Raw genomic sequence first — 20,215 nt, 5'->3', positions numbered from 1 at the left:
TTTCAGATCAAAGCCGCCCAGTGTGTATGCCCCAGCGGTGGGCGCTGCTGCGCGCTCCCGCATCATCCCTGGGAAAGCTGTTCATCTGCTGGCTATACCAGCAGATGAGCGGCTTTCAAGACAACTTTGCATAGCTCTGCAGTATGCAAAGCCCCCCCTCTGTCGGCGTCGGGCAGGCGGAAAGCCGCTCAGTGTGTATGCACTGAGCGGCTTTCCCCACAGCGATGATCGGAATCATCGCTGTCCATACACGCTGGGCATAGTCGCCCAGTGTGTATGGACCTTAAGTAGTGCATGTACTCAGGATAAACTCTGTAGAGTGTTAGCAGCTTTGTTGCTACATTTTTGAAAATAGTTTTCACTGTTAATAGCAACTTTTATAGCCTACTGCATTGGAAAAAATTTCCTATTTTTTGTACAGTTTAAAACAATGTATCTGAAACAATCTGACCTGTCTATTTTTGTTCCTACTGTTTATGGTTGATAACTAGAATGGTTAAAACTCTGGACATGTCTGTAGAAATGCTGATGTATATTGTCTTTTGCTTCTGTCTCTGCATTGTCCTAACTAGCAATTATTACTGTTTTGACATGCTGCATGCAGGCCCTTACCAATATGCTAGAATGTAGTATGTTGGCACTAAACAAGGTAAGCAAACACTGTACTTGATCATAGAACTGAAAGTTTAATATGACACAAATGAAGCACTCTGTGCAGTAACGTCTGTTCATGTGAAATAAGAAACCAAATGCTTTTTGCACCATGTTCAGTCAACAACTTAACAGTAAACATGCAACTCCTAGAAGCTAAACCGATCAGCTGTTTCATGTAGTCAGACTAATAAAAGCAACTAGCTCAGTGGGTCCCAAACTTTATTGCATCACAGTGCCCTTGAGCATCAAAAAAAAATTCCCAGCACCTCTAGGCCAATTGTTCATTGTTGATAAATTCAGGGAAAAAAAAATAGTAAATTATGAAAGCTGTATTTGTGTCATTCTTAGGGTCAGTTGCATGGTAAGGGACAGGCATTGATAGTGTTTGTAAATATGTTATCATTGACAGCACTGTTTACACATGTTATATTTATAATAAATAATTTTATTTGGTTCTGGGTCACCAACTCAGAGCACCACTGCAAGTGTCCTGTGGCACCCCAGGGTGCCAAGGCACACAGTTTGGGAACCACTGAACTAGCTGATGCACTGCATTATGGGCCTGTTGTACTATTGCTTATTCCTTAAACGGAGCATTGCTAAGGACAGCTAGGTCTGTATAAGCACTGACTGTGTCTTATTTATTTTCTATATGCATGATCAATGCCCAAAATGGTGTTCCTTTTTATAGAATGCAGTTAGTGAAATGAGGTTTCATATTTCTGTCAAAATAACTGCAGATGAAACTGATTGTAGTAACAAGTAAAGATGTAAATGTAAGATGTCGTGGGAGTGCAAGGCAGCACTGCTTATTCTGGACTTGGATTTTTTTATTATTACGTTAACCACTACTTGTCGAATGTGATGGTTTTTCTTTTAGTTCTTTCAGGACTAGTTATTCTTTCATATTTTCCTGTGGTTTTGACTGCCATGACTTAATGTTTATCTTCTCTGCGTATATTAACTATGCACAGAAAGCAGCAAGTAGAATACGATATCCGTTGAGAGAAAGCAATCCTAATTACTAGCTAATAGGGCTGTGTATGCTGAAGTGAGGTTTTTCTCTAGTGTGTGAAAATTGTATGATCCCCAGAGAGCAATGCTGAACAAAAACAGGAATGTTAATGTTTTGGAATGGTTAAGAAACACTTGTCGAATTGACACTAAAATTTAGCTGGAATAAAATGAAGGAATGGAAATTCCACGTTCTACTATATAGCGTGGGCTTTGAGAGACAAATGGCAATCACTGAGTTTGGTGCAGAAGTAATGTGAGCTAATGAAGTATTTTGAAAGGGAAATATATTTGGCCCCAAGCTGCATAGTAAAGTTGAGATTTAACCTGAAGGGCTTGGAAAGCAGACGATGAGTGTCTTAATTCACTGACCGTCTTCATTGCCCCCAGTTAGCTAATATGCCAGGGCTCTGTGTGGTACAGCTGTGCCTGCTTCACAAACTGTTTCTCTTTGAGGGCTTAGTCTCTGTCTCAAATATCTTCTAAACTCGACAAACTTATTTTTGCTTTTCCTGACCTTTAAATGTCAGGTGTGAAGAGATAACTGTGGAAAGGTAGCCATTGTCGGGCAGAGAGGCTAACTTAAGAGCTTAAGTGTCACTTTTCAACATCACCATGACTGTTCTTGGTTTACTATATTAGAAGTACTGCTTTTCGTGTTTGCAGTAGCATTAAATACTTAATATATATCTTGCAATCTGAAATTATTGTGCAGTATGTGCACAATTCCGCAATGAAAAATATTCACTTTATAATAAGTAAATATATTAAGTAAATAAATTTCCTAAAAAGTTGCAGGCTGAGGTTATTTAATTTACAGTGGAGTAATTCTAATGCAGCTTGGTTTCGGTGTGGGCTGGGGGGCGGGGGGGGGGGGTGGATCAGGCATTGTTAAGAGTATGAGCAGCATGGAAATGCTCTTTTAAATGTGCTCATTGTGCAGATCTGCATATGAAAAATTTAGTCATTTCACCTGTCAGCAGTCTGTGATTATGTGGGGCTAACAGTAAGTTGTAATAACAGTAGTGACTCCTTAGCTTATATTATCAATTGACACCACTAAGGAATGAGGCACATATGGGCAGAGGTATTAAGCCTAGTAAAAGTTGATAATGCACCAGACAATCAGCTCCTAACTATCATTTTACAGGATGAATTTGGCAGTTAGGGGCCAATTGGCTGGGCGTTACCACCTTCCACTTTTTTTCTGGCTGCATCTGCCCCATAGGGTATAATAAATTCTAGTCGGAAACGGTCGTCTTTTCGACAAGACTGCAGTTTCCAACTAGAATTGGTCTGAACTGTTCTAGCTGCCAATCCACCTGCTTTTGACAGAAACGGGGCCAAATCAGACATGTTTTGGCCCCGCTTCGGCAATCCCAATAAGACTTGAAAAGATGTTGACACAACAGCAGCTCACCTGGCGCCATCCACCTCCTGCTTCCAGCTGCTGGGCCGGGTGAGTGTAGGTCACCCGGTGTTGTCCTGGCTACCACTGGCTCCCTTCCACATACTGCTACGTCCCACCAAAGCACTTACCCGGTGCCGGTCAGGTGAGCCTCAATCAGCGGCGATATCCGACATTGGGATTTGGCCGCTGCATTGATTAGATAGTGTCTGATCCATTCTGACAAAAGAATGTCAGAATTGATCCAACACTAATTTGAATATACCCAAAACCAGGCTCTTTCTATAAAATAGCTATGTAAAGGTGCGTACACACTGCATTCTTCTTTTTAAATTATATAGTTTACTTTGCCCCTTCTGTGTAATTATTTTTTAAAATATTGCCCAGTGTGTATTCTACAAATGACAAACCATGTACGCTTCTGCAGGTCATTAATGACCCCATGTGGTCTGACCATATGTCAAATTATCTGCTTGCACAGACCAGTGCATGCTCAGAAGGGGGACCATATGACATCACTGATATTGTTTAGAGCTATTCACCTGGTTGGCGGCACATCTGATATTGCAAACGGTGCAACGAATCGCCCAGTGTGCAAGTAGCAACACCTGGCAATCACCAGAGTTTCTGGTGGTTTGGCATTGATTGTTACCATAGAATTTTATCTGCCCTATAAATGTCACCAGAAGTTTTGACATTGCTATAGAAGGCTGCATCTTAACTCACAATATTTATGTTACCGGGAATGCAGCCAGATATTCTTGAATTATTTCTTTCTGTAGCCATTACCGTGACATGTAGGTGGTATGTACTCATTCTAATTCATTTAGCCAGAAATAATGCATGAAGCTCAGAGTGTGATTCCGCAGGGACAACAGCTCTGGTTCTGCTGTGTATACAAGTATCAGAAGCCGTCTCATTTAGTGGCAACTGAGAAAAACAATGCTTGTAGCTCTGTGTATTACAGATTGACTTCTCTATCAGCTCATGAAATAAAGTGACACCGCACTTAACAAGGTTTAGATGATCAAACTGAACAGCGGAATGGTTTTACAATATACAGTTAAACTGCTTGCTAGTTAGTGGTAACTACAAAGAGCTTTACCCACAGCTTTAGTGTATACGTGTGTCTGTGCATAGCAGAAAGGTAAGGGTGGACTGTGGTTAAAAACCACATTGGCAAACAAATCATACTAGTTATACATATAAAAATATCAAGTCCCTCTGCCATGGTGGGCTTCATTATTTATTTGGGAGCTTTGTGTTGCCAATGTATTGGCATAAATATATAAAAATAAAATGTAATTTATCCAGTCTATGAGGTTCAATGCGGTTTTTCACGATGTGCAGCGATTCCTTTATTTTAATAGATCGCATTCCAGTTCACCTTAAAAAGATATTGAATGCAAAATGGTGAATCACGGCGAAAATCGTGCTGAAAGCAGTTCTCCATCCTAGCATTGAATATACTCTCGACGAATCCAATGAAAACCCCATACACCAGTGACTTGCAGCGAGCATGAAACTGAGAACTGGCCGGCATTCACTGTTCGCTTTTGGCTAAGAGTGAAAATCTGATTCACCCTCTTCAATGTTCAGTGATGAAGTTTTACCGCAAGGAGTGCAAACAGCCCGATTCGATGGGGGGGGGGGGGGGGGTGGAGAATGGTGAATCGGGAGCATTGAATACTGCCCTTTGTGTGCAACTAATAGGGAATGTTGGGACTTTTTCTTTAGATTTTTTTTTCTGTGAACTTAATGTAGCACAAAGAAAATAAAAGCAGAAAATATATGTTCTTATGTTATGTTGAGAGAATACTTTCAAATATGTATTTGCTTGTAGTGGTAACTAGGCTGGGCAAAATGGACATTCTGTGTTGTGTATATTCTTTTATTTATTTTTTTCAAGCAGGGAGAGGGTAAGGGCATTTACAGACCCAAGTTGGGATTCTCCGTGTCAGAATGCCAGTATGTCTTCTGACTCCCCACTGCCAGAATCTCATATTTATCCCTGTTCACAGTTACAGTTAAAGGAAATAATTGCCCATTACATTTTTCTTTCTAGTGATAAATGGGCCAGGTCCACTAAGCTTCAAAAGTGATAAAATGAAGAGTGATAAACAGCCAGCCAATCAGCTCCTACCTGCCATGTCAGAGACTGTGGGTTAGATTTATTAAGCTCGGTGAAGTGATAGTGTCTGGTTTTTATCACCGGCCAATCAGCTCCTACCTCAAATTTTTCAAACCAACCAAGAGTAAAATGTTTTATCAGAGGCTAAAGATAATCTAACTCTGTACTCCACAGTGCATGTTTTATACTGCTCCTCACAGAATCAAAGGTGAAATAATTTTCTCAACCTGTGGATCTCTTCAAATGTGTCACTGAGTAAGGTCTACACCTGTGCACCTACCGAGTGACCTTGAAAAGTGAACTGTATGGGGGTTCTGACAACCAATTTTAAGAACCACTGATCTAGTGTAAAATTAAATAGTGGTGTTAGAAAATGAAAGCATGTGGCATCGGGTTTCTACCATTCTATTACTCTTAAGCCCCATACACACTAGGCCAATATCTGTGTTGGCTGGGATCACAAATTGGAGTTCATTCTGATTCATACTCCCCAATTCGCAACGGGGAGCAATGGTGATGGTGTGCGCATATTCACTGATATTTCCCTATAGATTGTAAGTGTGCTGGCAGGGCCCTCATACCTTTGGCTCTCTGTAAATACCCAGTTTGTTGTATCACTGTCTCCTATTGTAAAGGGCAACGGAATATGCTGCGCTATATAAGAAACTGTTAATAAATAAATACCCATTGAATGTGTCCCTCATTAGCAATAAATCTTATCTACATTGAGCTCTGAATCAGGCCCAATATGTTTTGATCCGTAAGATCCCAATGTAAATATTTGTAAAGATTGAATGCACGTAACACTGTCATGTCACTGGAGTCATACTCCTGCATAAGAATGAAGTTTAGGGCCAGATGTATCAAGCTTCAAAAGTGATTAAATGGAGATTGTTGATCAATCAGCCAATCAGCTCCTACCTGTCATTTTTCAAATCCAGCCTGTGACCTGGCATATTGGAGCTGATTGGCTGGTTGTTTATCCCTCTCACTTTTATCACTTTTTAAAGCTTGATACATCTGGTCCTTAGTCTGTTGAAGCTTATTTACTTTCCAAGAATGTGGGGTAGAGAGCATGACTTTTTTTTTTTTTTTTTGTGGGTTTGGGTGCGAAGGGCAGGGATAAGGGATGATAACAGCCATTCATTCCTTTCTTTGGTAAGCGGTAACCTTAGAAATACTGAATTATGTATAACGAACCAGGAAACTATGCAGACACTTATACTGTGCGCCTTTTGTTTACAGTCTGTATAATGGCTATGTTTTTACTGCCAATTTTTCTGTTTTTTATTTAATAAATCTTTCAGAAAAACACACAAACTTCAAGTAGGATAGTCTTATATACTATTGTTACCTTTCACCTTAATAGTACAGGACATTTCTGTGAGGCTGCTTTTTGCAGAACTTCAGCTACCCACTTCCTCCTCCTACTTTATTACAATATATTCTGGAACCAGCAAACATTGAAACCTAGACATTAGTTATCATATCTGTCTCATGTTCTCAAGATTGTGCAGTTTCCCTTTACTTTTGTACTGTAGTTACAGGGCTGAAGTCAGCAATTTTTACAATAGCAGATTTCAGGAAGATGTGCAAGTATTGTGTAACATTGGTACAGGTGCCAGTGTGGAAGTGAAAGTGCAGACTGCTTACATTTAGTGAACTGCACTGATGGCCTATGTAGCTGGTGATCTGTTTTGTGACATAAATGTGGTCTAGTGGTGGTGACCTTACAATTACGGAAGTCTAAATCATAGACTGGCCATTTAGTCATCTGCAGTTTGTAAGCCATTGCTGACCTACCCTTTTGCCTGTATCTAAAACAGCATACATATGCTTGAAATAGCACTAGCTTGGCACAGATAGTCTCACATAATGTACATTTTATGTACTGGTTAGGTTGCTTTCCCATTTTAGATACTATATCTCTAGTTGTGCCACAGCTTAATATTTTAGCTCCCAGCTGCTTTGTACTGCTCTTCAATGTTAACCTCATTTATGCTTCTGAGAATCGAGATCTTAGCTAAGGACCTCTTCAGGCATCCTACAAGCTGGGTACAGCCTGCTGCTGGGAAGGCAGCAGGCAAGGCTACTTGTGCGGTGACACCAGCAGCAGCCCCCCCATCAACAGCCACTGGACACCAGATATTGTGCTGGTGATTTGGACTCTGTAGTATAGAACCATAAACCAAAGCAAATAAAAAATCCACCATCAGAATTCTGTAAAGCTACACACCTACTGAAGAGTTTTTATTCATTCTTCCAAGCCACAGTCCTGGAGACTGCAAAGTGTACAGTATTCATTTTTTTTTCCAGGATTTGCTGATTTTGTTATATAGACCTGATAAATTCTTGTTTGAGCAAGAGGACTAATTATTTACAATGTGAAATTAGTCCTGCTATTTGCCACATCCCATTCACTTAGTCATAGGGCCATTTTATTTCATAAATCTCTACAAAAAGAAGTTAAATATCAATGATAAGGAAGATTTCTCAAAACCAGGGACTTTTTTTCTACGAACAGTATTCTGTATTCCAATCCGTTTAATTTGCAAATGTTTCCATAGATGTTAATGAAAGCTAGATGCATTGAGTGTTTGTTATTGCACTCACCTCCCTTAGTTTTGCAAGGTTATTGAAGTCATTTTGAATATTGAAGCTATTCTATATTTGGAAGCAACTGTTAAACTAGCTTGTGACAGTGTTGCACGACTGACTGCTTTAATTTTATTGCAAATCTGAAATACGTTGTTGGCAAAATATGAGCTTTATGAATTCAGTTTGCATCTTTATTATCTCATTCCTTTGCTTAAAGGTAAATATGTCTAGTACTTTGCTTTATATAGGTTTGTATGAGCTTGTGATTGCAGAAACTTGTCCTTTTGCAGTTCATCATTTCTATGGCTGTCCTATGTTAAAGAACATTTTGACAGAGCAGTATTAATGTTTTTGTTTCAAAGGACTTCCATGTATGCTCCTGTTGTGACTTCTAGATTTACGATCTGCTATGTGACTAAAACAGCATTCTTAAAGTCCCCATACACTGGGCGATGTACCTGCAATTTGGGCTCTTTTCCTCTGACTGCAGCAATTAATCACAGGAAAAAAGCCCAAATTGCAGATGACTGAAAGCGGGTCCGATGCAATGCGTTGTCCCGTGCACATCGCACCGGACCCTCTGTCACCATGGATGAAGAAGCAATCTGAATTGCTTCTGGCTCAGGGCAGGCACGGCTGGGATTGCATGCAAAAGGACCAAATGCGATTCTGCCGCCAGGAAATGTCCTGAGTGGCTCAAGGGAGTGTTGTGTGAGACTTCTCCAAAGGGAGAAGTCACCGCAATGTATGGGGGCCACTAGACCATTATCTCTGCTCTAGAAATGTTACATTGTCTGCACTTAAGAGAACTATTGAAAGTTTTTTTTTTTTACCTTTTTTTGAGTGTTTAGCTGTACACAAAAATAAAAAAGTAAGCCAAAGTCTGTCCCAGGAACAAGCCTATTCCCTTGTTCAATTAAAAGGACAGATTGGAAGCAATCACCATATGCAGCATGAGGTTATGTTCAGCATCCTTGCAGTTGAGATGGGGGGAGGGGTATGGTAAGCACACTGGCTTCCACCCAGAGGCGGAACTACCATTGGTGCAGCAGGTGCATTGCACCGGGGCCCCTGAAGACTAAGGGGCCCACTTCTGCCACCCACTGCTGAGTGGCATATTGTGAACTTGGGTTGGAGTGGAAGAGGAGGGCCCAAAAATGTAGTTTTGCACCTGGGCCAACCACTCATAAGTTCCGGCACTGCTTCCACCATTTGGAATACTGGCATTGGTATTCGGACTGCCAGTCTCTGTACAGTATGTATCCCTGCTGCATATATAGAAAATTTTGATAGGTACAGTTGAATCTGTTTTTGAATGAAGGAATGGGGTAAATTCTATGTTTAGGACCTAGGTTGGCTAATCATGGGATTTGCAGGATCCCACGATTTTGGCCTAAACTCACTGGCTTTTGAATCCCTGAATTGTAGCTTCCAATCCCTACCTTTCGGGATTGTTTAGTGCATGTGTTTTTTTTTATGTCGGGCAGTGCTGAGTAAATGGCTGCTCAGACCCTGCCCTGATCCTCATCTTGTGCATTGTGGTGTCAGAGGTCACACCGAGCAGCCCAATTTCTAGCCAAACCCACTCACAATCTTCAGCTGAGGCCAACCACCCGGCAAAGTTTTCATCAGAGCAGTGTGTGTTGTTTGTATCACAACGAAGGGAGCCAGCCCAGATGGCCACAGAGGAAGAAGCACACAAGTGAGAACTGGTACTCCGAGCCGGAGTGAGAGAGATTTAGATGAGGACTGACAGGGGTAGAGAGTTAAAGACTAAAAGGTGAGAGAGGGGGGACTAAAAGATGGGGAAGAGAGTGATGAGGAGATGCAGTCCTGCTGCTGCCTGCCATTGACACAATTGACTAATCCCAAATTTCCAGGGATTGAGCATTTTTTAATCCCAGGATTTAAAAAAATGGTCCCGGATTGACATACTAGATCAGGGATAACCAACGCCAGTCCTTGAGAGCTACCAACTGTTAACGTTTTCCATGTCTCCTCACAGAATCACAAGTGAAGTATTTAGCTCCACCTGTGGATCTATTAAAATGTATTAGTCTGTAATGCGTGCACCTGTGTACCTGCAAGGTGAGCTGGAAAATGTGAACTGTTGGTAGCTCTCGAGGATTGGAGTTGGCTATCTCTGTACTAGATACTGAATGAGAGCAAGGGTTTGAATACTTTTGGTATTGGATTATTCTACATAATGGGCAGGGGAAGGGGGTGGGGGGGGGAGAGCCCAAGGTTGTATGTAGCATTGTCATTTTCCATAACAGTCACTAGTGGATTCAGTTTTTGCTCCATTCAGGTGTCGCAACCTCTTGATATGGTTAGAAGAATTGTCCAGAAAGTTTGTGATCTAGGTGCCCTAAAAAAAACCTTCATACAAAATAGTCAGTATACATGTTAAACCCTGTCTAGTTGGCATGGTAATTGGAACAACTAAATATAATCTCCCAAGGGTGCCCATTAATTATATTAGCACCCAAAACTATTTAATACCTCCCCATATTTTACTTGAGAAAAAAAATCTGTGTGGTGTGAAATGTTGTAAACTTTAGTAATTCATCAAGTTTATGTAATTGACTAGTGTTTGGTTTGTTGTACGAGGAACTTCTATTTTTCTGCCCCCAAATAATTACATAAAATTTTCAGTAGGGTATAATGTCTCTAATAAACACATTTACACAATGCTTTGTCAAAATCTTGACTATCTTGGGGAAAAAAAAGTTGTGTTCTAGGAAGAAGACAGATGAAATCTAATATAATGGTATTGTTAACCTATAACTAGAATCCAATCATATTGCCGTCAACAGCTACACAATAGCTGTTAATGAGACACTTTTGTGTACAGTAGTCCTGATTGCTTGCAATTTGAACATTTTCAGGGCATTGTTTTTTTTTTTTTTTTTTAATTTTTTTTAAAGTCCTAAGCATGTCTAATTGCAGTGCAATCAAAAAGAAATCTACTCAAAACCATAAAAATGAAAGGAAATCATCTAAACAAAAAAAAAATGGAAATGCATTCACATGTAAGCACAGTTGAATGCAGGAATTATTTTCCTTTTTGTGTTTAATTATAGGTGGCAGGCTAAGCACTGAATTTATGAATGTGACCCTGAAATATCAGCCAGGCTTTGTTGTTGTTGAGTACTGGCGTTGAGAGAACTTAGCTGCATTGTGTGTTTCAGTGATAATGGTGTGTGCTAGAATAGCTGTTAATTAGCTACCGTTTGATGTAGAAAATAGTGGATCCGCACTGTTCTTCCCACCAGCTTCTGAATTCAGTTCAAACTTGTATTGACAAGTGATAGTACTTATGTATAGGATATCTGAATGTGTTATTTAAGATTAAAAAATGTACTTTAAGTTCATTCAAAAACTACAATTGGAACGTGTTCAAATCAGAGCAAATACCGTATTTTCTAATGATTTCTTTCTGGTTTTATGGTGCTAAAACTACCATTCTACTGAGAACCAAGCGCACAGGTCACCTGCAGATGGCTGTCAGCAGGAACAACAGGGGAGCTCTGTAGGTTAAGAACTGTTATAATATAATGACAATTGTCTCTGGTATGCATGTTACACAAGCAGCATATACTGTATTTGCACTGTGGCTTAATACCAGCTTGATTTTAATATGCATTTATGTTCTAGTTATATCTCATTAGCCTGTGTGACCTATGTGTGACAAAGCATCATACTGTGGCAGTTAATCGCCTGGACTGAACCTAAATAAAGTAACTCTAAGCTGTCTTTCATTTCTGTAAATGCACACTGCAGATTGCTAGCTGTTAGTTCACCATTATGTTCAGTAATTAATTTTATCTTATTGTGGCTATGTAGTGATTTCATGTGGAGGTAATTCAGTAGCAGCAATTGAGAGCTTGGGATTGCTGTATTTCAGCAGGTAGCCTTTCACACGTTTTCTTTATCTTTTTGAAAACCCCTTCTGTACAATCATGTAGGTTAAGTACATCTCCGAGGGATCTTCATATAGCATTTTAACAAAGCTGAAGCACACTTCATAATTGATGTAGTCTCATCAGGAGATATACCCTGCAGTAATAATAGTTTTGAGTGGTTTCCAGCTATAATATATTTGGTCAGTATTTTATTGCACTTAGATCCTAAAATGCAATATTGTATTGTGATGTTACAAGCTCTAAATAACCACTTTTTACTGTGATATGTTTTTATATTTTCTAACCTTGCAACTTTAGCACCATGGATAAACCCTCTGCATTTCAAAGCTATAATAGTAATGATAGTAATACTAATAGGAAAAATAATAGTTGAAATAGTATGTACTAATAATATTGTGACCAGTAGATTTCCATACAGCTATAAAGCCCCATACACAATATGCAATCCTGTCACCAATATAGTTATATCGGCCACGGGTTGGGCTTCGTCGGTATAGTTAATATCGGCCACGGGGGGCTTAAGTGTAGCAGTTTTGTCAAACGGGATGGTTCAAAATAAAGCACACTGATCTTTTTAGATATTGCCTTCTCAGATCTTCCAGTTGATCTGATGTAAATCTTCCTTCAGCTACTGGCAATACTTGGCTTTTATTTAAACTTAAATTGTTCATAGTTTTTAAAATTAATTATTTATTGATTTTACATACCAATATTATAATTTGGGACCGTAAACATTTGTTACCTCCCAAGTTACAGTACAGATGTACTAAGACTTGGAGAGTTATAAAATTGAGGATGATAAAGTACCGGCCAATCGGCTCCTAACTGCCATTTTCCAATACAGCCTGTAACATGTCAGCTAATAGTGGATTATCTCATTCTTTTGCTGTCCCCACATTATAATTTTTCAAGATTTTGTCTACCACCTCCTATGTGCTATGCAGCTATCATATATACAGGTTGAGTATCTGCATATCCTTTATCCAAATAGCCGAATTATTTACTTTATCCGTGTTTTTTTTTGAATAGTTTGAATTTTTTTACTTAGTCCCCCCCCCCCCCCCTGACCCTTTCCCCTTTCCCTTTTTCCTTTTTCCTTTTTTTTATACTTACCTAGTCCCCTGGTGTCCACGGCAGGTTTTCAGCTCATCTCCGGTGTCTCCAGCGGTCCCAGAAGTGCATTGTGTGAGTTCCTAGGCGCGCCGGTGACGTCACCGGCGTGCATGGGAACTCTCGCAATGCACTCCTTGGACCGTTGGAGTCGCCAGAGATGAAGCTGAAGGCCTGCCATGGATGCCGAGGGACCATCGGGGACCCACGACAGGTAAGTATGTAAAACATTTTTTCCAAAAAACGTAAAAATCCCTTATGCGGAATGCTCGTGGTCCCGAGCATTTCGGATAAGGGAAATTAAACCTGTACTATATTTAGAAGTTTCTTCTCTGCAAAGCACTTCCAGCACCCATGGGGGGGGGGGGGACGACACTAGTTGGGGACTTGGGGTTAGGCAGTGGGGATGAAGGGTTAGTTTTGGGCTACTGGTTAGAAAGATTGGGGTAAGGCTTAGACTGCGCCGAGCAGTATGATGGTAAATATACTTACCTAACTCCTGTTGAGGTTTACTGCATTGGAATGGCAGTGTCCCAACCCCTGGTCATTCGTATGTATTCCAGATAATGTTTTGTCCTTATGAAGAAAAGTGGGTTATCAAAATATTCTTTGGGGGGATAGTCAATCACCGGTGAGCATCTCCCGTCGGGCCCTATTCAATGCTGTGTTCCCCGACAGCATTGAGCAGGGTATCTCGGCAGAACGAGCCGGACATCACTAGCTGTCGGGCTCGTTCTGCCGAGAACGGCCAGGAAGTGACCAGCTGCCGGATGCAGCTCGCCTCTTCCTGGCCGCAACTTGCGGCCACGCCACCTTCTCGCTCCCCGGCAGGCGGGACATTTAATCCCACCTGCATGTTCTCAGTCGAGCTGACCGAGAACAGGACTGGGTCACGGCAGTCGAGCAAGCTAGACTGCCGTGACCCTCACATTGAATACCCCACTCTGTGAACTGTACAACATTAATTTAAGGGAATATATACAGTGTGTGTGTGTATATATATATATATATATATATATATATATATATATATATATATATATATATATATATATATATATATATATATATATATATATATATATATTAGATAAGTGGAATAGCCTCCCAACAGAGGTGGTAGACGCAAATACAGTAGTACAATTTAAACATGCTTGGGATAAGCATATTGATATCCTTACAAAAAAAAATAAGGATCAAATATGGTTTGAGGTAACATGTTAAAAAAAAGGGGCAGACTAGATGGGCCAAGTGGTTCTTATCTGCCGTCAAATTATATATATATATGTATGTATATGTATATACATACATACATATATATATATATATATATATATATATATATATATATATATATATATATATATATATATATATATATATATATATATATATGTATATATATGTATAATTTTTTTATTTTTTTTTATAAAAAACACTTGTGCACACAATATACAAATTAAGAGCTTTCTATTGTCTAATCCCTCAGCCACACGCAAACATCTGGCCAGATTAGTTCTTAATATCTGCAACTGATTTGCATTAATTGAGCATGGCTATTGACTGCATTTATGTGTAGATGTAGTAATAACCATCTGAATTGAGCTTTTGCTCTAATAATAATTAATAATAAAAAATAGTTATGTTTTTATGTATTTATGACAATCAATGATGTCCTTATTGTTCTTTAACAACATAGAAGTGGCTATTTTACAGTTTTGGCATGGCCAGTGTTCTCAGTGAGAGCACTGGCCCTGACCCCGGTTATTAACTAGATTTATCCAGCATGCTGGATATTAATCGCTAAGTCGATAGTGACGCGCAGGCCGTGCATCACTATCACTATTCCCCTACACACGGAGCGATTAATTATTATAATTTTATTTATATGGCTACACAATTGTTTTGCAGCGCCGTACAAGGTACAGTACAGGCAGACAAAACCTAACATTTACAATAAATACAAATAGAGTAAACGTAAAATGAAGGCCACAATTCAATACATATTACAGCTTAAATGTAAGTATTGAGGACTTGATCAATGTGTTTTCTAAGGAATCTAGTGAGAACGCTTAAGGTGCCCACACACTAGAAAGATCTGCGATCGTAAGATGTGCGCATAAATTAGCCTTGAAATCTTTTTTCCGTCCTGGACAATAGATTTCAGGCAAGCGCACATCTTTACCAAAGATTTTTCTTTAGATCCCGTGTGCGTTCCTATGGATCTTTTGTTAAATCTTCTGATCTTTTGTGCAGCATGTAAGATCAGAAGATTAAGCTAAAGATCCACGGGAGCGCGCATCGGACAAAAATCGGCCGATTTTCGACCGATTATCGGTAAACATCGTACGATATATTTATCGGAAATCGGCCAATCGGCCCAAAAATCGTTCTAGTGTGTGGGCACCTTTAGATCAGCCATGTCCAAACTGTGGCCCTCTAGCATGCCTTGCCATAGTTTTAGCATTCCCTAATAGCAAAACTGTGACAAGGCATCATGGGTCTTGTAGTTTCACAAGACCTGGATGGCCATAGTTTGTACATGCCTGGCTTAGATAATACCCCTTATTTGCTACATGTGTAGGCCCCATTAGTATGCAACAAGTTGTCAGATATTTAGCAATTAGCCCCTGGCCAATCCCACCTTCCTTTATCTGGAATGCTTTTGAGAACAGTGGTAATTCCCTACCTACTCCCTATATGGCTTTGGATCTTGTGTTCTGTCTGCCATTATATCGAGGAGATAAGAGGTAGAGGGTAATAATGGATGTAGTATTCCTACATTAAAAAAAAAAACATATTTCCTATGTGTCTACTACAGGCATGTCCAAACTATGGGCCTCCAGCCATTGTAATGCATGGTGGGACTTGTAGTTTCACAACAGCTGGAAGTCCATAGTTTGGCCATGCCTTTAGTAGACACATAGGAAATCTGTTTTTTTTTTTTGTGTAGGAATACTACATCCATTGTTACCCTCTACCTCTTAGCTAATTGCTAAGTATCTGACAACTTGTTGCATACTAATGGGGCCTACACATGTAGCAAATAAGGGTATTATCTAAGCCAGGCATGTCCAGACTATGGCCATCAACCTGTTGTGAAACTACAAGTCCCATCATGCAGTTTTGCTATTAGAGAATTCTAAAACTATGACAAGGCATGCTGAGAGGTATAGTTTCACAACAGCTGGAGGGCCACAGTTTGGACATGCCTGGTCTACTGTATTTAAGGTACTGTAACTGTATATAAAAAAAACCTCTGGCGGCCCTGGTTCCCAGTATGCTCTTGCGTGGATGGTAATAGTTAACTGGAGCAGAGATAAAAAAAATGCATGGACACGGGCTATAAATTTCTTTTGTTTTATAATTCTTCACCAGTGTCTGGAAATAACTTTTTTTTTTCAGTAGTGTGCCTTTTTTGATTTTAGTCTTGTATCCCTGAGTGATGACAACAGTTTTGACAGATGCAGATGAATCCTCAGGTCAGGGCTGTACACTATAAAGATTAAAATAAAATGGATAACATTTAAAGAAAGCATCAATCTCTCTCTGTGGCTCAGTGTAACATATGGAGAATACTAATGAAAAATGGCTCAGGTTGTGCTATTTACCTTCTTTAAAATCCTTTTGCATGGCGGAGGCTAATGTGGAAGCACTAAGCTGGTTTTGGTGTTTATATAAGAATACAAATGCATATTAGGTTAACACACACAAAGGGCAGAGTGTATTCATAAATTTGTTAAAAACAAATCACAATAAAAAACACATTTTCCAATCCTAATGTTGGTGTATGCTTGAAATCACTTAACGGGGTAGGAATAGTTATTGTTCATACCTCAACTGTCAGTCTTGGCGAGACCACATGAGAGCCGTCCCTTGCCGCCGCAGCCATGGTACCGGCTTCCAGTTAGGCAGTGAGCGTCCACCCACAGCGGGTGGACGTGGTCACCAACATTGTTTTTATTATATGGAGCAGTTGTAAATACCTATGTGAAGTCTATGCTTGTTCACCCCCTCACGCAAAAAGACATCTTGAGAAGTGGACGCTCACTGCCTAACTGGAAGCCGGTACCGTGGCGGCAAGGGGCAGCTCTCATGTGGTCTTGCTGAGACTGACCGTTTACAGTGCAAGAGACGGGAGTAGAGGTACAAACAATAACTTATTATTCCTACCCCGTTCTCTAAGTGATTTCAAGCATACACCAACATTAGGATTGGAAGATGTGTTTTTTATTGTGATTTGTTTTTAACGCATTTATGAATACACACGAATGCCATGTGTGTGTGTGTGTGTGTGTGTATAAAAGTTTTTTTTCTAATTTTTATTACTAAAAAGGTAATCGTTATTTCCAATATTCACCTGAGCGCCTTCCATCAAGATTTCTTATCTTTTTTTGTATCGTGTCTGTTTCAACAATACTGCCTGATTGAACCAGTGAGAATTTTTTGGAACTAGGCTTCTGGGAAGGGCCCATTTGAATATAGTCACACACCACTCCATTCATGTCTAAACATGTAACTTGTCAAAACTACAGGGAGGATAATATGGCTTTTACTACAATAAGAATTCAGTTTTTGAAAGGAAACCCAACAGATATACAAGGGTCCATTCTTAAAAGGCTAATTATGTTGTATCTGTAATATTAATGCAAAATATGATTTCATATAATGAAAGTCTATAGCAATAAAAAGTTGTGCTTTTTTATGTTTGGTTATCCAGGTTGAGTATCCCTTTATACATATATCCGTTATCCAAATTTTTCAGAAAACCATACTTCTCAAAATTGGCAAATTTTTTTTTTTTTTGCCCCCTACTGGGTACATTTGTAACAGCACTACTGGGGACTTCATATGTAACTGGCACTAAAATATGTGCAAGAAAATTATTGCTTGTCATCCAAATTCACTGTCTGATATTATACACAAACTTTCATGTTTTAAAACCTTGTTTCATACACAAATAAAATATATTTTGTGTATTTAATGTGTTTGATGTGCTCATACAACCTAAATACAACATACCTCATTGGAATATAAAAATATTCCAAAATACGGAATAATACATTATCCAAAATGCTTCTGGTCCCAAGCATTTTGAGTAAGGGATACTTAACCTGTATTGCTATTCACAGTAATTGTAGAGAGTGTGTAGATTTCACAAGCACAATAGAAAGATTTGTTATTTTTAGCCTATGTTTAAACTATAATTTTAAATTGTGGGAGTCCAAGAATCAGCTCACACTCCTAATCAAAGTAGTAATTAGAACTAAACTGGCCAACTCACTCATACCCCTTCCATGTATGCCATATCTCAGTACTGCTCTCTCTCCCCGCAATCTGGTCCCTGCTGCCTGGGTAAGTTCCTTTCACACCAGTAAGCAACCCAGGCTGGGTTAAAATCCTGGCAAATTTTCCTTGAAATTTGGCCAAGGAAACTTGCAGTCTCCAGTTGTTCCCAGGGCCAATCCGGGAATTTTGGCTGGTGTGAAAGGGGTATATAACACTCATCCAACCTTTACTGCTGTAAGCTAATTTCTGGTCTCCTATTATATGGCCTTACATTACATGTATAATAGTTTTCTCACCATATGCCATCTTCCCCTCTGCAACCTCCTCCTATTGGCTAGCTATTCCCTGTTGAATCCAGTTTAAACTCCTAAACTGCATGCGATTTATCCCATGTAAAAAATGGCACATCAAGTGCCAAATTGTATGTGAGCCTCCCAGAGAGCTGCCGGGCAGCTCGCAGGTAAATTGGGTCCGACTTGTCCCTAGGACAAGTCGGCCTAATGTATGGGGGCCTTAAAGCCCTCTTTCTTCTCTTCTCTTCTCTGAGGTTGCCTGGACCCTAGTGACCTAGGGGCAGATTTTTTAAGCTTGGAGAAGAGATAAACTGGAGATAAAGCGGAGAAAAGGTAAAAGGAGATAAAGAACAGATAATCAGCTGTGTTTGAAAAAGACAGTTGGGAGCTGATCCCAACTTATAGTTTTTTTTTTTTTTTTACCGGTTTTATTTTATACACAGTTACATTAAGGGAGATGTACCAAACCAGAGAGAGAAAATGTAGTAGGTAGATTACAGGCAACCCTTATTTAGCACAGTCTATAAAAAACACAGAAACTGGTTGCTATGGGCACCTTCTTTGTCTTTCTTGAAGGCTTGATACATTTCCCCAATTATGTGATAACTATCATGTCTGATTTGTATTTCTTAAAAGTAGTTGCTGGACATCCTAGAATAAAATTTCAATGATTTTACCGGTTCACTGATTCCAGTAAGATAGTGTGGTTTTGTTTTGTTCACCTCCCCTCATGTGTTGGTCGATACATTACGCCACAGTAGCCTTTCTGTACACAATGTGTCTGCAAACATGTCCTGAATTTCTTTCCTGGGCATTCTTTGCTACATGGTTTCCTTTGTGTGAACTCTTGCTATTAGAGACACAGTAGGAGCAAAAGTCTTTGCTAATTTCCCTGACTATAAATGCACAATTAAAACTGTGTATCAGCAGGGGTTAGGACAATCAGTGTGTTCTGACGCTGAGTGTTACAGAATTGCTGCTGCTGCTCAAATAGATAATTAGTGTATCATTCAAAACCTGTTTTCAGTGCAAGCCAGTGACTTCTACCCCTTTCCCACTGCAGTTCTTAAACAGTAAATTGCCATTTTTTTTTCAGCCCTTTTAAATGGGTAGAGCTGCAGTGGGAAAGCTCCAGGATGCTTTACCCGTTTAACAAATTCCGGTATTTATTAAACTGTAAAAAAGCAGTGTTTTACCGGTTTAAGATCTGTTTTTTTGCCAGTGGGAAAGGCTCTTAAGTGGTAACCCCTGGTACCTGCCGTGCGCCCGCCCTCCCCTGGTACTTACCTGTGTGGTGCTCATTAGACATGCGCATAGTGGGAACGGTAATTAACAAGTAATATACAGTTTACTATATGCAGTGGGAAAGGGGTTAAAACCTGCTTTGACCTGTCTAAAGAAACATTTCAAAAACCGGGTCAAAGCAGGTTTGGCAGTGGGAAAGCAACATTATTCCTTCAACGAAGTCCCAAAAATATCCTGACATTTTGTATAACTTGAAGTAAGCATTTAATACCTTTAGTAGTAAGGTGACCATACATTAGAACGCACGATCTCAATGGGTCGATTTCGTTGTGTGTATGTGTGTGTGTGTGTGTTTTAATGTGCATCGTGAGGTGTTTAGGTACTATTACGATCATATGCATGGTCCCGCGGGTTGTGAAGTGGATCCTGTGATCTTATGTGCTGCACACATAGGGGCAGATGTATCATAGCAGCGCTTATCGCGCCGCTATGATACTTCCTGCTTCGCCTCAATAGCGAGGCGAAGCAGGAAGGGACATCGACAAGA

General features: G+C 39.8%; 1 protein-coding gene across 14 annotated transcripts in view; it reads left to right on the top strand.

The window, feature by feature from the left end:
* The window catches only part of QKI (QKI, KH domain containing RNA binding), a 169,534-nt gene that overhangs the window by 77,661 nt on the left and 71,658 nt on the right, over positions 1-20,215 (top strand). For 9 of the 14 annotated variants that reach the window (XR_014471659.1, XR_014471658.1, XM_083176494.1 and 6 more), the window contains exon 4: positions 605-649. The exons of the other annotated variants lie outside the window; for them this stretch is intronic. Coding sequence is in view for 7 of the 9 variants with exons in the window: in XM_083176494.1 (XP_083032620.1) it covers positions 605-649 (45 nt within the window). In the remaining 2 variants the exon portion in view is untranslated. The remainder of the gene's footprint in view (positions 1-604; positions 650-20,215) is intronic. 14 annotated transcript variants of the gene reach the window in all.

This window comes from Crinia signifera, chromosome 3 (genome assembly GCF_055691185.1).
Source record: "Crinia signifera chromosome 3, ASM5569118v1, whole genome shotgun sequence".
NCBI classification, from domain to species: domain Eukaryota; kingdom Metazoa; phylum Chordata; class Amphibia; order Anura; family Myobatrachidae; genus Crinia; species Crinia signifera.
Note: the sequence above shows the minus strand (reverse complement) of the source record. Positions and strands in the feature narration are given on the sequence as shown.